Here is a 24081-nt window from a genome sequence, read left to right as displayed (position 1 = left end):
ATTTGGAAAAAGAAATGTTTTAAAATAGCATGTAAGGATATTTCTTAGAAACAATTTGAACGATCAGTCAAATAGAACAGAAAAAGAACTGGAGGATTAGAGTTGTTTTATTTTTATCCTTTCTAGCCGTCAGGATAAAAGTAAACCATATAAAAACTTATCTGAAAACAATTTTAAAATCTAAGAAAAAAATACTACTCATAAAGAGTATTCCTAGAAATTTTGTAGGGTCCGTGATGATAAGTGAAGCTTTATTTATTTATTTATTTATTTAATATTTTCCGAATATTTTATGAATAAACAAATACAGAATAATTTTTAATAATTTATCTTTTTACTTTCATTATTGTATAAACTAAAGGGTAAAGAATGAGGAAGTGCCCACATTTCTTGTATTACACTTTAATTAGCCCTATTACCAATAATAAATTTTTTTTTTCCAATTTGACTTTTATTTCTATGACTTCTTTTAAACAGTCGGAATGAAAAAAAAAGTTTTTTTGTTTAATTGAACATTAATCGGGTTGAAAGTAAATTTGAATTGTCAAATTTTGTATTCTCCCCCCTCCCTCCCTCCCCCAAAAAAAATTATATCTCACTACGATCATGAAAAATAAATTTTAATTTTCAGAAAACAAAATTTTCTAAAATTATTATCATTTACAACAGAGATTCACAACCTTATTTGATATCAGATCACAAAAAAAATGTTGGGACTAAATAAGTTATGTAAAAATATAGTCGTAAAATTCAAGTATGATTTTTTTAATATTTATATGCTGTTTGAAAAGAAAAAAATATAAATCATACGATTAAAATTACCTCCTTTACTCAAGATCAGATAATGAAAATTGAATAAATAAATAAATTAAAATATTTTAATTAAATCTAAACAAATGCTGCTACAAAACAAAAAAGCAATTATATCCATTTATATGATTATAAAACATAAAAGCCAAAAAACTTTAAAATAGAGTTTTATTCATCGCTTAAGTTAAATTTCACTATTATTCAGAAAATAAATTTCGTTATTAAAGTTAATAACATAGTATTTAATTGAAGTTATGATCGAAATTCACTTTTTGAAATGAAATTATAATTTTTTTTTTTCCTTCTTATAATCTTACAATTTAGAAACTTCCTTTTCTTCCCTCCCCCCTTGTGCATAGCGCTTTTAAACTTGTAAATTTGACTTAAAAATAGACTAAAAAAAATCTGTAACTTTATGTGAAAAACTAGTTTCAGATTTGAAATCCCCCAAACCCGAATTAGACAAGATCAAATGTTTGTTTAAATGAAACTACAAATTTTCTCCCAACATCAACTAAGGACTTAAAAATATATACAGTGGCTCTCAAAAGTGTTTGTAAACTTATGATTTTCAATGAAATATTACTCAATTCATTAATTAAAATGGATATTTTAGAATGAATATTAACTTTTGCTTTGTTTTTAAAATTTTTCATGTAGTTTTTTTTTTTTTAAAGAATGCATTTAAGACCTTATTATTATCTAACCATTTTGAAATATTCCTTCTAATTAATGAATAGAGCCCTATTTCATTGAAAGCTTTTACGAACACTTTTGGGAGCCACAGTATGTAAGCTTTAAACAGTAATTTATCGTAATATTTATATATTATTGAATAATATTACAGTTTACAGTACAGGTATATGTATACGTTTAGAACTAATAAATCTGAAAATAAAATATTTTAAAGTTCTATGCATCATGCAAAATCTAAAAAAAAAGTCTAATCCAGAGTTAAATTTTTATGTAATCAAAAATCTACTATTTCTTGCACTATTATTGCACCCGGAAGAAATTACTCACAGTTCAGCTTGGCGATACCCATTTGGCACAATCGCATTTCAACTCGCCAAATTTACCTCAGCTCCTGTCAGCTGAAAAAGTACACGTCTATCTGATTTAGGATTTCACTCCGATAGCTCACCATCTTCCGTAATCATCATGACTGTAGCCGATCTTGTCGCTCCCCTTAAAAAGGAACCTGGTTTGCATTACAAAAATCCAGTGAGTATTTATTCAGAATATTTTATTTCTATTAAGTTATGTGATTAAAAAAAGTGTATTGTCAGATTTTTTTTAAATAAAATATTTAAAATCTGAAATTTAGTTGGGCGTAATCAGGTGATGTTCAGTCGCCGGCTTTCACGTGGGCGTTGTTTTTACATGTTGAGAATAAATGTTTAATGATTATTTATATAACCAATTATTTTGTTTGATAAATGCACTGCTGTGATTGCCTTTATCAATTTTATTGTAACTTACTTTTATTAGGAGCAATACGCTTCAAAAATATATTACAAATAGATTTTCCGAAAATAAATGAGTAAATATATTTTGAAAATGTGATGTATTAGATTTGGTACTTATGGTAAAATAATTTTGTAGAGATTTTTTTATCATGCAATTTAATATATATATTTTTTTAATTTTCCAAAATGAGACAGCATATTTTTCTATTTTAAAAACTCATTTTTAAGTAGGATTAATAAGAGAAAAATCCAATTTATTTTAATATATTAAATCAGTTTCATTTATTTAGAATGGGTGGCTTTTTTTTAATCAATTTTACGATTCAACTTATGATTGTTTAGTTTGAACCTACACATTTAATTGATATTTATCATTAATAAAAACCTTTTAATCTTAATGTTAATATTATCTTATTCTCTACTTCGTAATAAGGATTCTACAAATTCAGTAATGGCAATGGTTACTATAAATTTTGGTATTTTTCGGCATAATTGATTTAAACCGTATTTTTTAAATCTAATATTTCTTTGGCAGAATTTCTAAAACTGATCATACACGGATTTTCATAAACTTGGTTATGATTGACTTGATTTTGATTGATAAAAATCTTGTTTTAAAAATTTAAGTTACCTCTATGATTTTTAATGTTTACTTTTAGTTTTGAGAGGGAATATTTTTGAACCATATTTTTCAGTCCTGAATTTTTCTCAAAGTTTGTTTAAAACTCTCCTCTCTTTAATAATTATGTAAATTTTACACGAAACTTTTTCGACTTATGGGATTCTAGAATCAAAAATTTATGATCGATCCTGAATTTTTAGTTTCATTTTAAGGAAACTTAAATTATAAAACCTTATTGCGTCATTTTTTCACGATCGATTATTTTAAATTTATAACTGCGGAAATATTATTGATTTATTGTTATAGATTGCATATATATACATATATATAGATATTATATAAATTTTATTTAGATAAATATATGTACTTTTTCTTAACATCGTCGTTTTTTTATAATAATAAAAATGTATTTCTTTGTTGAAATATCTTTACCATATGGGAGGTCTCAAATATAAGATGGCGGTTTATACAGAAAATACCCAACGATTTACATGTAAAAAAATATAAATTCATTGATTTTTATTACAATGTTTTGCAAAAAGAATAAAATAAAAAAAAATGAATAACATTACTACTATAAGGACTTTGGGTGTGGTCAAGTACTGTTCACTGAAAACTGGCTTAACAGGTGGTATGAATTTAAATTACTTTGAGGAAAAAAATTGCAGGAATTAAATTTTAAATTTATGCAAATTTTTAGTTTTAATTAAAAATTTGCATAGTTAATTGTTTTTTGATGCAACAAACTGAAATTTTTTTTAATGTGGGCACGATTATCAAATTTCTTTAAGAATAAGGAAATAATTCAATCTAATAATTACGATTTGAGCCACAATGGCACAGTGTTTAAAGTACTGAACTGACATTGTGAAGAATAGCATTTCTAAACCCGTGGTCCCGCAGTGGACTGATCGTTAAGACACGGTTCCCAGCAGATCACCGAAGTCAAGCATCACTGGCTGCGGTCAGTGTGCGGGTGGGTGACCCACTTGGATCAGTCTGCGTAGGGACCGAGGGTGTGCGGTATTGGTCCTCGTTAAACTGTGCTACCGTAAAGTGCTCGACTTCGCGTGCAGGTCGTTGGGCTACCGAAGCGGGGGTGCCATCCCCTCCGCAGAGGATCAAAATTGTGATGGATTGTCTTCGGATCATCCTCAGGGATGTTTCCCAGACCGTCGCCAATAACCCATTGTGCAGCTCTAGTGCGACGTAAATGAACTACAACAACTACAACAACAATCTAAACCCGTGAAAGCTGGAAGTTCGCCCACGGCTTTGGATCGAAGAGTGCCTACCAACTTGCCTGGAAGTAAAGGCGGGCGGTACGTAATGCCAACCACATTCCTATCATCATTCTGTTAGTCAAGAAATTGTGTACCTTAACCTCCACCGACGCACCTCAACCATTCTTGGTCGACAGACTGTCTGTTGCAGAAGTGCTGAATTTACTGTTTTTTTTTAATTATTTTTTCATTACAAAAATATATAAATGTTTAAAAGTAATTAGTTTTGCTCGTAATCTGATTAGATGCTGTAAATCTGATCCAACTTTAGTCAAAATTGCGATGGTGTTTTTTTTCTTCGTTATAATAACTTGTTTATTCTCGTGTTTAAAACTTTAAGTTCCTAAATTATTTTTATTTTTACAATTTCTTCCAAGATGTTAACAACTACTGTGATGGGTAAGCACTTGGCTTCGATCCAAATAGATGCGGTTCAACTACCTAACTCCCTCGTCTGGTGACTTTAACCATTTTTAATATTTTTTTTTTTCGAGAAGAAAAGAAATTATTTATTTGTTCTTTTTTTATATATATTTGCGTCAAAAGCATTTCTGAATTTATATTCTATTGTTTTTCCTTTTCAATTTTATTTTATAAAATATGAGTGAATTTAATCTTCAGTTTAATGTTTTATATAAGTATTAAAATTATCAAGCCACAGAATTCAAAAATAATATTTTTTTTTTAAAAAATAATACTGTTAGTAATTAAAAAATTTATAAGCTATAGTGTAAATTAATGTTTACAATCATTATAGGTGCAAAAACAATAGGTCCTGCAGTGGACTGATCGTTAAGACACGGCTCCCATCAGATCACCGAAGTCAAGCATCACTGGCTGCTGTCAGTGTGCTGGTGGGTGACCACTTGGATCAGTCTGCGTAGGGACCGAGGGTGTGCGGTATTGGTTCTCGTTAAACTGTGCTACCGTAAAGTGCTCGACTTCGCGTGCAGGTCGTCGGGCTACCGAACCGGAGTGCCATCCCCTCTGCAGAAGATCAAAATTGTGATGGCATGTCTTCGGATCATCCTCAGGGATGTTTCCCAGACCGTCGCCAATAGCCCATTGTGTAGCTCTAGTGCGACGTAAATGAACAACAACAACAGCAAAAACAGTAGAGAATAAAGTAATGAGAAGCACTATTGCCTTGTTTGTTTAAAAAAAAGTCATATTTAAGCGAAAAAGAGAATATATGAGATTTTTCATAAGTTGTGTTGCTAAGCAAGTAGAAGGTATATTAGGTTTAAGTAGGGGAGAGTGGGGTCAATTGTAACAGGGTACGATTGTAACAGAGCAAAAATTTCGAGTGTCGGGTTCTAGATTTGGTTCCTAGGTGGCGCACAAGGTGTATTTAATAAATCTACATGTACACCCCTGATGGCAACCATTTTTATGTACTTTTGAAAGAGTTACATCACAAAAGATATTTTCACGCCACGCAAGTACTTTTTTTGGTATTAGAATATTATATTGTAACAAAGTAATTTTGTTTAAACAAATAAAAATTAGTAACCGAATATGTAAGTGGACACTTTAATTAACATTTCAATAAAAAAAAGATTAGTTTTGCTAATTAACTAGCATTGTTTTTAACAAATGAAGCTGAAATGGCGTCTTGGGGACAATTGTAACAATAAGTAAAGGGACGATTGTAACAGCTGAAAATAAATAATCTTATGTTTACAAACCATTACTTAACTCTTTAAGAACCACCAATAGTTTCCTATATCATTTATATTATGTTGCATGTGCATTATTTTATTTGTCACCTTTCACAGCATAAATTAAAATTTTTAACCCCTTAAAGTTAAAAGTTTAACCCTTTAGGTTTCTGCTCATTATTATTTTTACTCCTAAAATATCACTACTATTTTGATCAATAAAAAAATATATCACAACTATGATAATATGTATAATTAACTATATTTTAGTTGAATTTATGAACTGTTACAATTGACCCCGTAAGTGGGGACAATTGTAACAACTGCACGACTGTCAAAAATTGTTAATAACTATTATAATAATATTTAAAATCAGGTATTTATTTTTTTTCTAGTAGAGGATAGTCTACTTTACTCGTCTGTCAATTAATACTAATAATATATTGGATTTTTTGTTAGTTAAAAATAGTTAAGTAAAAAATGTTACAATTGACCCCACTCTCCCCTACAGTTACGATCTAAAAAAATTTTCCCTGATAATGTCTCAGTCCAGTAATAATAAATACATTTTTATAAACCAAACTTATTTTTCTTAAAATATCAAATGTTTGATTGTTTTTGCACTAAACAAAGAGGGCGATTTAGTTGGAGATGGTATATTTTTAGATAAGTTCAGCCTAACTTAAATCGATGTATCGATCCTCTTGTTTCTAAGATCGAAAACTTTATTTTTTCTTTGGGTTAATAAGTTCTTCATTAATAAAATATCGGCTAATTTTTTTTTAATCATAGCCAACAGGAAAGTATTATATTTTTAATATGGTGAGCTCACTTTTATTTTAACATTTTAGTCACTATCAAACATTGAAATGAGTATGAAAAACTGGTTGTGGAATAATGAATTTTTTGAGTGTTTGTCCTTGACTATGGAGTTACAGGTCATGATCTTGGCCATAAACTATCACTCTTTAGGTTTCTTAAGTGTATTTAATATGTTTGTTGATTTTCATTGCCTTCTTTTCGCTTCGATTGCGTCAGATTTTCACAAAATTCTTCGGTCGCCAAGGAAACATTTTATAGCATAGTTACTAAGGGCATTAGTTAAGAAATTTATTTTTCTATAATTTTTTACCACAAAAAGCGTATTTATTTTTCTCTTGTAAAATTTATTTGGTACGCACTATTAAAATAAGACGTATTGTAAAATCCCAGAAAATTATATTATCTTTCCTATACTAACTAATATATTAGATTTAATGTATTTTTGTTATTTTCGTAAACCTTCCTAATTTTTAAAATAATTATTTTGTGTTATATTTATGAACTATTGAGATTAATTTTCTGATATGTATTTTTCTACGACCTCGCTAATTAGAATTTTTTTTTTTTTTTTAAATTTGACAGTTTCATACTTGTATTAGCAGTATATGTTGTCGGAATTCAGAAGTAAAATTGTTATCGAAAACATTTTGCTCTTGCTCGACACTTGACTTGGAAAGCACTATCCCGACTGAAATTGCTCAAATTAAAACTTTTTATAAATTCCTCCGAAAAGAATTTTTTGTTCGTGAAATTTATACGTTTCTTCTATTAAAACTTATAAGGAGTGTTAAATTTCAAAAGCATTTTTTTTTTAAATTAAGGAAATAGGCTGTGTGTTCACAACCGCACTTGAATTGTCATGATGTTCTTTTTTTCAAAGCATTAACTATTTATGAAAAATTATTTATTAATTATTTTTTATACTACTGTAAAAAGTAATCAAAACGGTAAGAAAATGTTCAAATATACTTGTAACTTGCAAATGAAGCACGAAGGTAGATAACTTATTTACTTTCTTCTTATATTCTTATTAATTTTTGTTAAATAAGAAAAAAATCTTTTTAAGCTATATAAATTTTATTAAAGCAAACTAAAGGATGTATTCTTTTAATTTTGTTCCTAAGATCTTAATATAATTAATTGTGATGCATTTGTTTTAATTAATTATATGTATTCAGTAATCATAAGAATTCTTTACATGAGATGTCTATATTAAGTCATAAATTTTCTCATGTTATTTAATTGATCAACTTAATAAGTATTATACTTAGTCTTACTTAAAAAAAACTTGGAGATGTATTTATAAAATTTGAAGATGCGCATTTATATAAAAGGAAATAATTCTAATAAAAAAAAGGCCCCTACATTCAACCGTTCTTTTTCAAAAGTTTTCAAAAAATGTACATTTTAAAGGCAATAGCAAATATTTTTTGTCTTGTGATTGAACAATCATCAATGAATATTCAAATTAGCGTAATAAATATCCTTAAAGGTTACAAACCAGTTTTGCAGTGATGCATTATCAGTTCAAATCACGAGTTAAATTACATCACAAATATATTGAGTCAGCGATATAATTAGCCTTTTTTAGCAAATTTTCAGACATCCCCACATCTTCCAATCTAATCAGTTCATCAAAAAATACTCTCGTGATTGTCATTAACAGAGATTGGTAGACAGCGTGTTGCCAAAACAGGAAAGGAATAAAAGAGTCAATATGGAACAAATATAATTTAACATGTCCTTGAAATAGACAATATGAGTCATATTATTAGATTGATAGGCGTGGTTGGGGCATCGATGCGATTACATTCTATTCTTTCCTCACAGTTTACGACCCACATTCTTGTCTATTAGTTTATTCTCTTTGGCTTAAAGCCAGACGACTTTTCTGAAAAGGTCCATCAACGCATGTAACGTTAAGAGGTTGCAGGTCTGCGGTGAAAAAAAATTTTTTTTTTTTAATTGTATTCTTTTCTTACGTCACTTTCGATTTGGACCGGTTATGCAGCCTTCAGTATCCGTTCATCTCCATTTTGTGAAGCATGCAAAAATTTTAATTTATTCTGTTTGGTTTGTGGGGGCTCATTCTGGGAAAAATGTGTGTAGGTCTATCGTAATATCAGTCTGAGTAGAATAGAATGTTTGAATTTTGTTTTTATTCATTTTTTTAATATTCCCGTCCAACTCTTTATTATTTTTATAAACATTATTACGTTCGCGAAATATCAGATATTTAACTTTTTAACGAATTTTTCTTTCAATTTTTTTTAAAAATTCTAGTTTATGCTAAAATCATAACTGGATGAAAATGATCTAAAATCAAAATAATTAATGAAAAAAGTTTGAACTGTAATTAAGACAAATAGTAAGATTTTAATATCTATTTGCCTCACACGCATTCACTAAATATTCAATATTCTTTCCAGTAGTTAGAACACAGACGCTTACTGCTGGCAGAGGCTCATATTAAGCTGACCTTACTTAAATAGAAATATATAATAGAGACGATTGTGTCGGAAGGAATAACAGTGGATAAATTAAGATATGTAATAATGATACTAAATCGTATGTCTTAACCAGCATAAAAATTGAAACTTTTCCACATGTTTGAAATTTAGAAAAATTTAATAGTTTCATCAAATAAAAATAGAGTTTGCAATATATTTTTCTATTCTAGACGGAATAAGATTTATTTTCCTATGGTAAAAAAAATCTATTGCATTTTTAAGCCTTTCAAGTGAAATAATTCATAGGATTTCTTTATTTTTGTGTCTGGTGTTGAACAGCTTCTATCTAGAATTTGTGACTACTAATGTTTAATTCCGTATCTTTACAATTTTGAACCAAACTCAAAAGACAAGGATTTCGAGATAAACTCTCCTTCAGAGAGGGGTAAGAAATTTGAGGGAAGCTAATCCATATTCATGTTACATTAAAAGGAACCTATGAATGAAAAGCCTCCCATAGTTACCTCAACGGTAAAGAGCATTTATGGGGTTTTATTTTATTTAGTTATTGGTGTTTAACAACCATTCCATATATAACTCCACAGCCTTCTAAGTTTGAACCCTACATTGAAGACTAGGGAACTTCTGAATCAAACAAGCTATAAGCCTTAAAATACTATAACCTCTTAGACCGTTACCATTGCGACCAATTTCTAGTACAAAAGAGTAATATGCAGAATGGGTAAAGCGGCTAACTGCACTGTTTTGGGCTAATAACTTAAAACTAAAAAGTGGTGATAAATTTTTGCACACTTTATTTTCCTGTCTAAAAACATTATTTTCAAGACAGTCTACTTCTAACTTTACAAACATACAATTTAAAAAAAAAAAACATCGAAATTGCAGTCATTACTGTAAGTAATAATATTTGAGTAAAAAAAAGATTGAAAGACAGTGAATCAGATTGCAAATTAATTTTAAAAAAAAGTTAAACTTATAATTTGTAAATGACAGTAATCTATAATTTTGTCAATATTTCTAAATCTTATAAGCAGGAAATGAAACAAAAGTACTTTAGGTTTCTTGTTGGCAATAAAATGCGTATTGCACTATTTGTCACTTTCAAGTCAACAAAATTTTATGGATATCGATTTCCGACTACATTTTTCTATGTTTAGGATATTTCTCTGTAAACGAAATATCTCTAGTATTGATAAATTATGTTACGACATGCATTTCCAAGTACATTATTGCAAAACCTTCGAAAATTAGATTTATTACTTTTGCCTCCTTGAATGAAAATTATTTTTCTTAGAATAATTGCTTCCGTTTTCCGCAATACTCTTTTAATGATTTCTAATTAGTTTGACGCTAGAAGGTGTTTTACCTTACGTATACTTAAAAAACTCGAAATGTACGATGAATAATTATGTTGTGCAGGTGCTGGAAAATATAGAAATCTCTTCTGAAACCCAGCCTAAATAGCTCATATTATGTTAAATATCTTATATTTAAATACAATTAAGTTAAGCATATTTTTTTCCATACCATATTATTATACTTAACCATATTATATTTTGTATCCCTGTCTAGTATTTTTTTCTCTCAAATACTTCATTTTCTCGATGTACTACAGTATAGAAAAATAAAAACGGAACACCGAGAATAACTTTTGATCAATTGGCAGATTCTTACATTTCAGCACTCAACGGTTTAAGGATCTGACCTCAAAATTGCTAATTTATTCGTGTAGATGTAATTTATTCGTCAATACTTTTTAAAAAAGTTTTAATTCAAAAAATATATTTAATGTTATTGAATAAAGATTTGGCGTGTTTACTTTCATTAAATAAAAAAGGGATCAAGACTTTACAGTTATCTAGATACCTCTCCTCAGTTGTTTATTCCTTGTCTCTTTCTCATTCTCTCCTTTTCATTTTATAGTGTCAGATATAGTTTTGAGGTGTTTTTTAATGTCCTAAATTTTCCCAGCTTTGAGTTTGATTCAGTGCAGTCGCATTGAAATTTTGGGTCATTAAACTTTACATTAAAACAAACTTTAAGGATAGAAGAATAAAAAAATAAAAAAATTATTAAATTAGTTCTCTGGTTTCGGCAAACAGCTTTTTGCAGTTTTAAGAGCTGTCGCAAAATAATGTCATGATTAGAATTGGTATTAACCGATACTGAAAAAGTTCTCAGAGCATTTTTAAAGTCATAGGATAGGGAGTGTAAAATGGTCTTACTCCAAGCTTTATAGCTATAACTTTAAAAATTGTAATTGCTTGCCAATTTTTAATGCCTGTTTAGATTTCAATCAATGCGAGCCAAGTTTATCATGGTAATACTTTTGTAAAAGGAACAGCTCTTCTGATCATTCGGGCACCAGTTTCGTATTGTAAAATTTTTTAAAAACATTTTTCTGAAGTGATTTTTTATCACCTTGATAATTTAAGTAGTTCTATACATTTATGGGTATTATTTTCTCATTAACATTTAATCTCCCCTTATAAGCCCGTGGTGACTTGGATAGAGCTTACTCCTCGTAATGAGGGGATCTGGGTTCAAATCCCAGCGTTGGCTGGTCGATACAAATTCTGCACCTGGCCCGCACTGGCCACAGTGCTGACGTAAAATATCCTTAGTGGTAGACGAATCAAGGGTTAGATTTACCTTGCCATCAGGCTAACCGACAGAGGTTTTCGGGGTTTTCCTCTCAATGTAACCCAAATAAGTGTTAGTTCCATCAAAAAATCCCCCACGTAGTCAAAGTTCTCCCAATACTTGATCCAGGAGTTCCCTTGTCTTTTGGACTGAATTCAAAACTGCAAGGCTATGGAGTTGAACAGTCGTAAACTAAAAATTGGGTCGGCTGTTTAACAACAGTTTTATAAATTAAAATAATTTTTATAATAATTTAAGTTTGAGGTGTAAGTGGTCATAGTGTTTTACCTAATATGTCTATTTTATAGCTTCTATATCTTTATTTTTAATACAGATGTTACTTAATTATTAATTTATGTTAGCTAAATTATGTATTTAGCAAAATATATATTAAGTGAATAGAAATAAGTAGAATTAAGTAGAAATATATTAGCTTGAAATTACACTGTTCCTTACTTTAATGTAACTCGTACAAAAACTTACATTGACGCTCAACACACATTTCAGATAGTTTCTGTAAAAGATGATTAATTCTCTAATTAGAGTTTAAACTGAATTTTGATTTAAAAATACAAATAATGGCTAAATATACGAAGAACTTGGAGGATCGATGGACCTACAAAACTTGTAGGATGGACCTACAAAACCTGGGAGGAACCGATACTAATACTACTTCCCGATGAGTGAAGATGGTTTGAAATATAATTGTTCTTTTTGATGATTAATTTTGGTCTTGAAATCCCAAAGAGAGGTTAATTCTCTTATCAGAGTTTAAACTAAATATGGATTTAAAAATAGAAATGATGATTAATTTTACTAAAAACTAGGTAAAAACCGCTACTTCCCGATGAGTAAAAATCATTTGGAATATAATTAGACTTTTTAAAATTTATTTTAGTCTTGAAATCGGCTATAAATTTGCATGTCATAAAAATAGCTATAAATTTGCTAATTAATTTCGTTGAAACAAAGTTGTTCCACATTTTTAGCAACTTAAAAAATTGTCTACAAATAATGATCTTTTTAGATAAATTTTTTGTGTGTGACCATTTTCCCCCGTAGTAGTTAACCTACTTCTCCCCACTCTATTTTTAAAGAACTTATGAAAACTTACCAAAAAGAAGATATTATAAAATAAATTAGTCAATAATTATCTCCAAATTTAAGTGTGAAGCTTAGAAAGAAATGGTTGCTATTCCTGTTGTGTTGTTATTACTCTTCTGCATGTCGCAACACTTCAAAACTTTTTTTGTATTCACATTTTGCAACACTTCAAAACAAAAGATAGAATTCTCATCAATGCAAACACCTGTCACATGATTTATTCCCGTCCGTAAAACTTCCGTGAGTAAATAAAAGACTATTGTTCACGAATGTGCATTGGCTTGATCACGCCCTCGTGAGTTATTTAAAATAAATGACTATATTTTACCATCTGAATTTCTGATTAATGTAATTATCGATATTTAATTTACCTTTTTTCTGATTTTCATCTCAATTTTAGGATGATAGACTTAACACGGTTAGGGTGTACTGATTAGATTAAATTATCCGTGATTTGTGATTTAAAACGCGATTATTTGCATTTAGGAACTTTGATACTCACCTGATTGAGATATATTAATCATTCGTGATTCGATAATTTAGTTCTAATCATGTCTTTGTAATATGCTTGTCTACAAGTATTTACAGTATTAATTTGCTTAAAATCACTTTTTCGTGACTTATTTGCACGATTGTAGTGATAATTATTCTCTCCTTTTTGAGAGTTATGAGTTGGAATTTTAATATATTTTTTTAAAATCATTAACATTTCTCAGTGATTTGGTGAAATAATTTTCTGATTTGTAATTGATAAGTTTAGGAATAAGTTGCTGATTTATAATAAGTCAGTGAGAAGAAATGGCTCAGAGGATTGAGGGCTATCGTCCCCCAACTAGGGGATCCAGGTTGGAACTCCGTTAAAAGCTGGTAGATTCGAATATATTATATACAGAATTTGTATGGAACTACTGGAGTGCTGACTTAAAATATCCTCAATGGTAGAACCTTTAGCAAGAGTACACTTGCCGCCGTCAACCTCTTTTAGCAAGACACTTAAGGTGCTTATAAACCCAATAATTAGTGTTTCAAAAATGTCTAATTTTTTTTTAGCCCAAAAATACTAACTTTTTAATTTTTGCTCAGTTGGTGAATGATAAAGGAGAAGATATACAAGTTAAGATTAATATTCCCGGCTTTGTTAATGTTCTTCATTGTTAAATATGAAGTGTTGGTCCCAGAAACAGATGAATCCTATTTCTCTAAACTACTATAACTGTATTGCGATAGTATAAAAGCGAATTCGAAACAATATATTGTTTAAAAATCTGAAATGTTTCCGTGGGACGTATTTTCCAAATTTTGGATATTTTTTTTTTTGTGTAGATATTTTTTACTCACAGCCTCCACGTAACATTGCTCTTATTGACGCGTTTAAAGTGTTTAATTCTAATTGAAAATTTGAAAGAAACTGACAAAAACAATTTTCTTTATATTAAGAATTTTTAGAAAATACGTTTACTAGATTGTTATTTTTAGGAAAGTCTTCAGTCAATTTATTATAGATTCGGAAGTGATAAAATTAAATTTTTCTTTTATATTAAAATATTTTCTTGCAAATTTGTATGCTATTATAAAAAAAATCATATGAGTAAAAATATGATTTGCAAAGTCAAATCTAAAACACCTGTCATAGATTGAACTTCAAGTTCATATTGATGCTACACTTCATATTTGTAGGGTAAATATGGTAAATTAAAATAGTTTTTTTTATTCAGAAAAAACATGTTTTTATATCTAATTTAAAAAGTATTATATTGCATGAATTAGGTAAGCTCTATAACTTTTATAAGGCTTTTACTTGAAAATCCGAACATTACATCCAAAGTTGTTGATTGTTTTGAATCTTTTCTTTCTGCTCGTTCCACGACATATGAAATTAATTTCTAAATGGAAAATCAATTACTTAAGTTGTTTTGTGCTACCTTATTTGTGCTACCTTGTTGAAGATGTTCGTATGGTTAATATTTCGTGAATATTTAAAATGAGTAAAAAAATATGAAATTAATATTCATATGAAAATAATAATTTTGTATCATTAACATAACTTACCGGTTGGTTTTTTACGAACGTGAAAAAAACGTATATAGGTTGCCTGATTATTTGTTTCTCTGCTGTAATTGTATCCTTGTAAGGAAAACGATTTGCTGGGTAAAACTATTTTGTGCTTGATACGCTGCCAAGGTGCACTAAAGAATTTTTTTATGCATTTTTGTAGATTTAAAAGGAATTAATACATCCATATAATTCAAAACTAGGAAAGTTCCTTTTTTTTTGTTGAACAAATCTAAAATTTATCTTTGCATTGATTAAAATTGTACTGTGAAGTAATTCACCAAGTATAAAGTGAATTATGCGGCGATTAAGTGTTTAACCCTAATTAATATAGGTATAAAGTGTGTGTCGAAATTCACACAAGACTAGAATTTTTGCCATTTGTGCTATAAAATCTTACCAACGTTAAAAAAAGAGTAAGAAAATGAAACAAGTCGAGTTGGTAGTGCAGGGTTAGAAAAAAAATCACTGCCCGAAAGAATGTTTTTTTTTTTTTTTTTTTTTTTAATTGTTGAACAGCATTTAAAGCATTATTGTACCATTCGTGTTTTGATTATAAAAATTTGCCTCCCATATCATTAAATTTTTATAGCCAGCGTTGAACAGCCGACAAAAGTTTGAGTTTACAATTATTAATGTTTAACTCTGTAGTTTTGAATCCAACACAAAAGACAAGGTGTCAAAGATTACTTCATGAAGGACTTTTCGATGGTGCTGACCTACGTTTACGATATATAAGGAGGAACGGTTAGCCCGCCCACGGTTAGTCCGATGGCAAGGGGGTTTTAAAACCCATGATCCATCTACAACTGAGGATATTTCACGTCAGCACTATGGTCGTTGAGAGCCGGGAACAGAATTTGTATCAACCAGCCATCACTAGAGTTCGAACCTAGAGCGCCTTATTGGGAGGCGAACGCTCTATCTCCTGAGCCACCGCCGCTTAGATCATTAGATATAAAGTTATTGGACTTTTTTACGTTGAAGATTTGTTTTAACAAAGCATGATTATGCAAGCTATCAAATGAAATACTGAGGTTGCCTTTTTTACGAAATTTAATAAAACGGCCATTGAAAATTTCGACCAAAAAAAGAAGTATGTGATATTCACGACCCTTTCGTTACCCATTATATTACTCATACACAAATCACTATACTGTAAATTTTATAAATCAATAAAAAAATTCGTTAAAAATTCATTTTAGTCTGTGTTCTATCAAAGGACTGTAGAGCCGAGAAGTGAGTACGTTTTCTATCAAATTAACCTATATATTATACATAATAATGAATAAATAAAAAGTAGAACATTTTCGTAACTATCTGCGAAGGAGGAAGGTTTCCCGAAGTAAATGGATATATTCCGATTCTTTCTGGACATGAGTTTATGGTCTTGACACGATGAAAATGGCGTGGGAAAGAGAGAAAACAAGTTTTTAAAAAGGAAGTTTCAATGAAACTAATTCTGTAGCTTGTCTGGCGTTCTGTCTTTTTCCAGCGCGTGGAAGAGAATAGAATCATTAGATGACTCATAGATTCAATAAAGTTTCCTGCATTGCTTTATTGCTATCTTTTTACGAGATTCATTGTTTACATTGGGCTTAATGTTCATTGAAGCAATGGGTTCTTTTTACATGGCTCAATTTAATTTATTTAAGGCTACTGTAAACAAAATTTTATAACACTGGTTTAGTTTTTATTGTTTCTTAGTTAAAGTACTGTTGCAACTTGCATTCCATCTGTGCAATACGCAGTTCTTTTTATGAATGACAATTTTTTATGAAATAAGTTACGATTATCGACGCGTTAGCGCTGTTTTCTGCATAATTGTCAAATGAAAATAGTTCTGCATAATATATATATAATATAGTTTACGAAAGATCAATAAAATAAAATTTTGTTGTTTCATTTTGCAGTTTTTTAAAAAACACAGCAGTTATAATGTTTGAAATTTTTATTGAAAATAAGACAGCCGAAAACAAAGGTAGAGAAATAGTACACCAAATAGCTTCTGAGGTCTATAAATAATTAAAGTTTTAATTTAAACTCCTGAGATCCGAGCTTTAACCCTTAAACATACTTTTGATATTTTTTTCATTATTTTGTATTGATTTAGGTGAATGCGAAAAACATTATATTTAGCATTTTAATAATTTATGGTTATAAAATATAGCATGAAAAGTCGAGGACTTTTTCAGCGTTAAAGGTAAAATCTTCCAAACATGGCTCACTTCCAAACAATAATTTTTCAGATTTGCACTTATTATCAGTTATTAGATCTAAGAGAAACAGTTTTGAACTGTTTTACTGTATTGTTTGGCGCAGCATGTCCACTTTTGGACTTTGTGCAACTAAACCCTACATTCAATTCGATTCTAAGAGAAACAGTTATTTATCATTGAAATTTCTGGGGCCTCCCTGGTCGAGCGGTATCGTCGGTCCAAACGCTCTGTTAAGCGTGGAGGTAGCGGGTTCGAGTCCCGCCGTAACCCTGGATGTATTCTTTGTGATGTCTTTCTCTGAATTGTTCTATCTGTATTTTCTACTTGACAATGACTTATAAGCCTATATTGAGCACACAAGTCAGCAAATGTATGTAATTTCAATAAATCAATCAATCAATTGAAATTTCTTTAATTCACAAAATTAACTATCGAAAATTTTGTAAATATGAATGAAAACTACTGTTTTTAGACTTTATATTTTAGTACAAATATAATTCCAGTAATCTAACAAGGTTTTTTTAGTAACTATTAGACTATTTTTTATAATTAAAAATACAAAAATATATTTTTTCTTGTAATTAGAAGAGCGTCAGAAAAAAAAAGCATAAAAGGAACACTAGTGTCAATCTGCGTCAAAGGGTTAAATAATAGAAATTATGCGATTTTTATTGGAAACATTGACGTCGTTGGGGTTGTGACGGAGAATATATGCCCCCCCCTCCTCAATAATTAGAAACAATTAAAAGTTCCCCTCAATATTTCAGAAAAATATACGTTAAAAAGTAAAGAAAGAGATAAAAATAATTAATCTTTTTTCCAATATTTAGTACATTTAAGAATTTTTTTTTCTTACGTGCGAAAGTTGAGAATTATTGTGGTTGTAATTTGACTTCAGGGCCCCTCAAAAATTGGGTCCCTGCAACGCCCTAGCTTTGAAACAAGTTTGTAGCTTAACATAAACTTATGTGAAAAAGTTTTAATTTCAGTTTATTAAACTTTATTTTTCAAATTATATTTATTTATTGCATAAAAAATTATACATTTTAATATTTTAGCATTTTTTATGTATTGTAGAATATTTTTATATTGTATTTCTTCACATTTTGGTTATGAAATAAAATCAACTAAACTCAAATAGGATATTTATATACCACGAAACTGTTCACAAAATTACTAGAATAAAGTTTCTTGTTTTTCATAGTAATTGAAAACTCCAACCAATAAGCGTAAAACAACTTAATTTTTATATAAACAATCTTTTTGTAGTAAGATAGAGAAATGGAAAAAACTATAAAATATTTATAAAATATGTGATAAAATTATGCCAAATGTTGTCCAATACGTTAGACGGTCTCGAGTGTGAGCGTGCAGGATGTTATGTGTAAGTGCTATTATTCTCTACTATAAATTTTAATCTTTCGAATCTTGATTGCCCTTTCCGTGAAATACAATAAAGTGCGCAAGTTTCGTCAAATAGTGAATGCTGTTCAATTTTTTATTACAAACGATATCGCCCTAAATATTTGTGGTAAACATGTAACACAAAAATTGCATTTTAGAATAGTTGGTTCAAAACGATTTTTTTATACAAATTTTAAAATTCTGTATATTTTTTAACTGAAATTAGTTAAGAAACTAACTAAATATTTTATTATTTTTAGAGATTTCCATTGAAAGTTAAACTAGCGAACAAGTTAGAAGTTGGAACCAAAATTCATATCCATGGGGCTGTATTTGTTACAGCATCAAGGTAAGAACATTTCGCATACATATTTTTCCTTCACATATTATGCAAAAAAAAGTATATATATTATTGTGTTTACTTTGCATTTTTGTAAATTACAATCTTAATTTTTAATTCGTGATTCAAGCCACCTCGTCGTCTTTGAGACTTTACTAGTGATTCTATATTTTACTTCTTAATTACATGAAATATGATATTTTGCTTTCTTTTGACCGGAGCTCTTGAACTCCTCTAAAGAAGTGTCAAAAGCTAAATGGTTCTTTGGGTCAAGGTAGTAAAGGATAAAACGCCTCTGCATTCCTCAAGGTTTTTTAAATAACCCGGATCATTTTTCGGATTCCAAAATGACTCTTAACATGTGACCTTTTCTTGAGTTTGAGCTAATGAACTTCATTTTTAACTCCGGCTCATTTATCTCCATTTTTATCTCTTATAAATACTTCCTCCTTTTAACGATTATGAATTGTTAACAATCTTCTGAATCTCTGTGTTTGATTGTTAATGTTATTGCGATTAAAAAGTCATAATATCGATTACTTGGGATGATGTGATCATTCTTCGAATTGAAATTCTGGTGAAATAATTGGTTGATGTCGATGATCAAATCTACTTTTTTTTAACTTGGAGCTGTCTCTAATCACTCATTCATTAAAGTGTGTTCTGTTCTAATGAAATATTTTGCCACCTTGCAAAATTAGTAAAAAAATTAATACTTTTAAAGTATAAATTTTTTTTACAAAAGTGTTGATTAAATCTCTCAGAAGTATAGATTGTAAAATTTGCGTGCCCTTATTTGCGGTAATTCTTAAAACTTTACTTTTTTTCATAAAATAATAATAATAAACTATTTCCCTCCTTGACATTACAAGAAACATTAGCTTTCTTTTCATAATTTGCAACTTTAATAATTTTATATTCTTATTAAAATATATACCAAGCATTATCATACCTATACCTGCCTTTAAGCATAATTTAGACCTTTGACGCAGAGGGGACACTAGTCTCCCTTTTATTTTTTCTGATTCTTTAATTACAAGCAAAAATGTATTTCGGTATTTTTTAATTATATAAAACAGTTTAAACTAAAAAGATTAATTTTATTATCTGAATTATATTTGTACTAAAATATAAAATCCAAAAAAGTAGTTTTTTTTTTTTCATTCATGTTCAAAAATTTATCAATAATTGATTTTATAAATTAAAGAAATTTCACTGATGAATAGCTTTCTCTTGCGTCTAATTAGCTACAAATAACTGCAAATTGGAAAAATTATTTAGAAGTGAGTCGCATATGGAAGATTTTACCTTTAACTCCGGAGACTCCTTTTTTCGAGCAGGATTTCTGAACCACATATGCTAAATATAATATTTTCAGTTATTTTATTCTAAATTGATACCAAATAATGTAAAAATTATTAAAAATGTGTTTAATAAAAATTCTGAGTCAAAGAGATGAGGAGAAGCTTGTGTATAGTATAAGGAATAATTTTTACTAATTTATGAGACTTTTTCTTTCCATTAAAGAATTCATTGACTCCTTAAACATGAAGGATCTTGTCTTCCGTCCCAGCAAATCTCCAAACTTTCCGATCCTCAGCTTTCTTTTTATAATTTGTGACTCCATAGTTTAAGAGGACGCCATGCCAGAGGAGAAACTTTTCGTCGTAAATTCTCTTTTACTTTCATAACTAATTTAAAACTTAGAAGAAATTAAAAGTGAATTCAGACAAGCCTAGAGTAAGCTACGAGTTTCAATTGCTGAATGTTTTTTTGAATATCAAAATACAATCAAATTATCGGAAAACTTCTCCATTACGTAATCCTAAATTGTCTTTTCATAATTTATTTTCATTTTGATACTTTAAAAATTCCTTTTCAGTTAGTAAAACTTCAACGCTTACTCTAGTTTTGTCTGAACTCACTTTTTCTATAGGGGAGAGTCGGGTAGCCCCATCCAGCGGATACCCCCGCCCACTGTCAATTTCATATGTATAGAATATTTTTTCAAGTCAATGGGTCATCGGACATTAATTGTTATATTAAAAAAATATCGTTTTGAAAGTTTCAAGTATTTATGCAGCTGGTAACATGGTAAACAATAGTTTTGAAAATATGTTGAATACAGTAGTCATGAAATTAAAAAAAATTGGTTGAATGTTTCGATTAAACTTCATTTTAATACTAAAAATTTTTTTTTTCTATACATACAGCATTAAAGTAAGTAGTCTTAAGTTTAATTTGCCCAAAGAAAGAAGTTTGTATGCAAAAAATTGTTCGAGTAATTACAAATTTACAAAAAAATTGGATTTCGGGTAGCCCCGCTCACATGAATGTCGGGTATCACCGCCCAATTTTATTTCGTCTATAAATGTACGGTTGCAAAGATTATTATTTTATTGCTTCAAATTTGAATGTTATATGCATTTTTAACAACAAATATATGTTTTAATATTACATGAAACATAAATTTATATATTTAAAAATGAAAAATTAAATATTTTTAAAATGTAATTGATATATCCAAATTAAATTTAATATCAAGAAATCATAAATATTATGATAGGCTATTTGCTTACTTATATATTTTCACTTATTTGTGAACGAATCAATCTACAGAAGCATTTGAATGCAATCAAAATACAAAGTGAATTTGTAATTCTATAAGAAGTATTTTATATTAAGTTTATAAGAAGAGATCAACCAAATAAGTTTATATTGAAAAACAACTATTGTTATTAATTATTGTTACTTAAATTAAATTATTTTCGTTAAATATTTAATATAAATATATATTAATATTATAATATATTAATATACATTAATAATGATAAAAAGTATGACATTTGTTGTTATTAAATGATAGAATTCACTGAAAGTATATAAATATGTAATAAATAAAATAATTTTGTGATAAAAATGATAAATGAGGTTTATCTATTGTCAATACATTGGTCATTCTCATTTACACCTGAAAAATAGCCAAAAAACAAAATTTTTGTAACTGGGCGGGGCTACCCGACACATTTTGAAAAGAGCTGAAAAACATGTTTTTTTAAATTTCTATTTTTTTAAGTTTAACTATTCTTTTTTTGGTTTATTCTTTTTGTATTATTTAATTAGATGATAAAACAATAGAAACATACAAAAATGTTGATTATTACTCAGTATTATGCAGAAATATGAGCAATACTCCTTAAGTGAGCGGGGCTACCCGACTCTCCCCTACTACTTTAAATTTTAACAATTCATGGAGGTGAAAGGGAATTTGCAACGAAACGTTTCTCCCGTGGTATGGCGTCCTCTTAAGATCTGCTTCAACTTTATCTAAACTTTTTTTCTTGGATTTTGCTACATTTCTTCCCTAATAAAACCCTTTATCGTACCCGTGTCCTTATCAAATCGCATCTAAAGGCCCAACCACTTTAGCCTATATGATATTTACAATATCTTTATATAGCTGTTGAATTTCTAAATTTGCTTGAATTCTCTAAACATCACCACCCTTCATTGGTCCGAATATCTTGTATCGAATCCTTCTTTTCAATGCGTGATTTTCAGTGATTTTTCTTCACATTGAAAATAAATATAAAATTAATAATTTTTTTTTTTAAAAAAATGCTTATTTTCGACTTATTTTTAAAACCTATGTAAGTTATCTAATATTTTATGACACATATGAATAATTGCTGTCATATTCCAAATATATTTTTAAAAAAAACTGTTTTTAAAAAATTGCAGTAGTATTTCTAAAATTTCTGTTGCAACCTAGACACCACACATCATGGTCTTTCCAGGCATTCTAAAAAAAATTTCAAGATTTATCCTCGATCTTATATCCATTTTTTATCTTCTCAGACATAGTTTATTGCGTTATTTTATCAATTTACCAACATTTTACGATAGCGTTTGTATTTTGTTTGCTGCGGCATAACTTATTCCGACTGTTATGCTCAACTGTTATGCTTTTAGGATAATGAAACCATGGCAGAAATATGTGCATAATTTTTTAATAGTTAGTAGATTAGATCACTAATAATTTCGAATTCTTATAGCTCAGTTTCAGAATTAGTGAACCTTTTTAAACTATACTAACCTAAGCTTAAATTCTTCTCAAAAACAAATTATAAAATATTTATAACTAATGATTTTGAACAAGTATACGCTTTCACATGGCAGCAAAACTATGTCGAATTCGATGATTATGCTATTCAGTATGTTTTCTTTTACTTTGAAAATTGTGTTATCAATGAGGGTGCTTATAGTAAACCTTGATTTTCATTTTTACACACGGTATTATACCAATGATTGTAAAATATGTTCTAGCCGTCTTTGGCGATCAGTTTGTTCACCTTTCAAATTATCCAATTTAACACAAAAACTTTAATGCCAGTTTCTTCATTACTATGTTTATCGAGCCATAACTTGAGTATCGCATAATATAGATATGATATTGTTAAAAAAAAAATAACTCCGTCATTAATAATTGATATGACAATATGTGGCACCATAGCAGCAGCGTTTATATTTAAAATTTCCATAATTGTTTTTAGAAAGGATAAAAATAAATTTCAATGATTGCTTCGTAACTGAGTTTTTACATGTATTAAAATGCAAAATTATTTTAAATAATTACTCGAAGTATGACTAAATAGTCAACACTGCTTTAATTATTACTTAAGGCAACTTAACAAAATGACCTGTTAACAAAATTTAACTTAACAATATAATAACTGAACAAATACCCTAGATATCGGTACCACACGTGGGAAATATATGTATAGATTATACAATTAATTGATAATTGAAAATTTTATTATGCCAATAAAGATGCCTGTATGAAATTTACACTCCTTACCCCCCTCCAAAACCCCATCTCTTTAAGATAAAAAATCAATTACGTCAAGTAAAGGGTTTATTCATGTTTATCAACCACGAGCTCAATATATCAAACCTAGACGATCTGCGTGAAGGTAAAAAAGTCACTACAATACAAAGAATCATAAATAATTTCAAGGATAAATATTAAGAAAATGACTGCAGGATATTGTTTTGTTTAAAGGGGAAAAAGAATTCCATTCTTCTGATGTCACAGTTATTTTTATTTTCGTTTGAAGATTTTTATTTTTAGAAAACTAAATATTCTTAAAACGGTGTGTGGCATGTTCTAATACTGGAAAT

The 24081-nt window shown here is 28.9% G+C and overlaps 1 protein-coding gene across 1 annotated transcript in view; it reads left to right on the top strand.

The window, feature by feature from the left end:
• Nucleotides 1–1862: 1862 nt before the first annotated feature.
• LOC107438351 (32 kDa beta-galactoside-binding lectin) overlaps nucleotides 1863–24081 on the top strand; it is a 37922-nt gene continuing 15703 nt past the window's right edge. Inside the window, exons 1-2 of the mRNA XM_016050631.4 lie at nucleotides 1863–2034; nucleotides 18821–18909. Of these exons, the coding sequence (XP_015906117.1) occupies nucleotides 1972–2034; nucleotides 18821–18909 (152 nt within the window). The 5' untranslated portion in view covers nucleotides 1863–1971. The remainder of the gene's footprint in view (nucleotides 2035–18820; nucleotides 18910–24081) is intronic.

Source organism: Parasteatoda tepidariorum, chromosome 3 (assembly GCF_982258835.1).
Source record: "Parasteatoda tepidariorum strain Cologne lab strain chromosome 3, Ptep-v5.0, whole genome shotgun sequence".
Classification (NCBI taxonomy): domain Eukaryota; kingdom Metazoa; phylum Arthropoda; class Arachnida; order Araneae; family Theridiidae; genus Parasteatoda; species Parasteatoda tepidariorum.
This window is presented reverse-complemented; position numbering and strand designations above follow the sequence as displayed.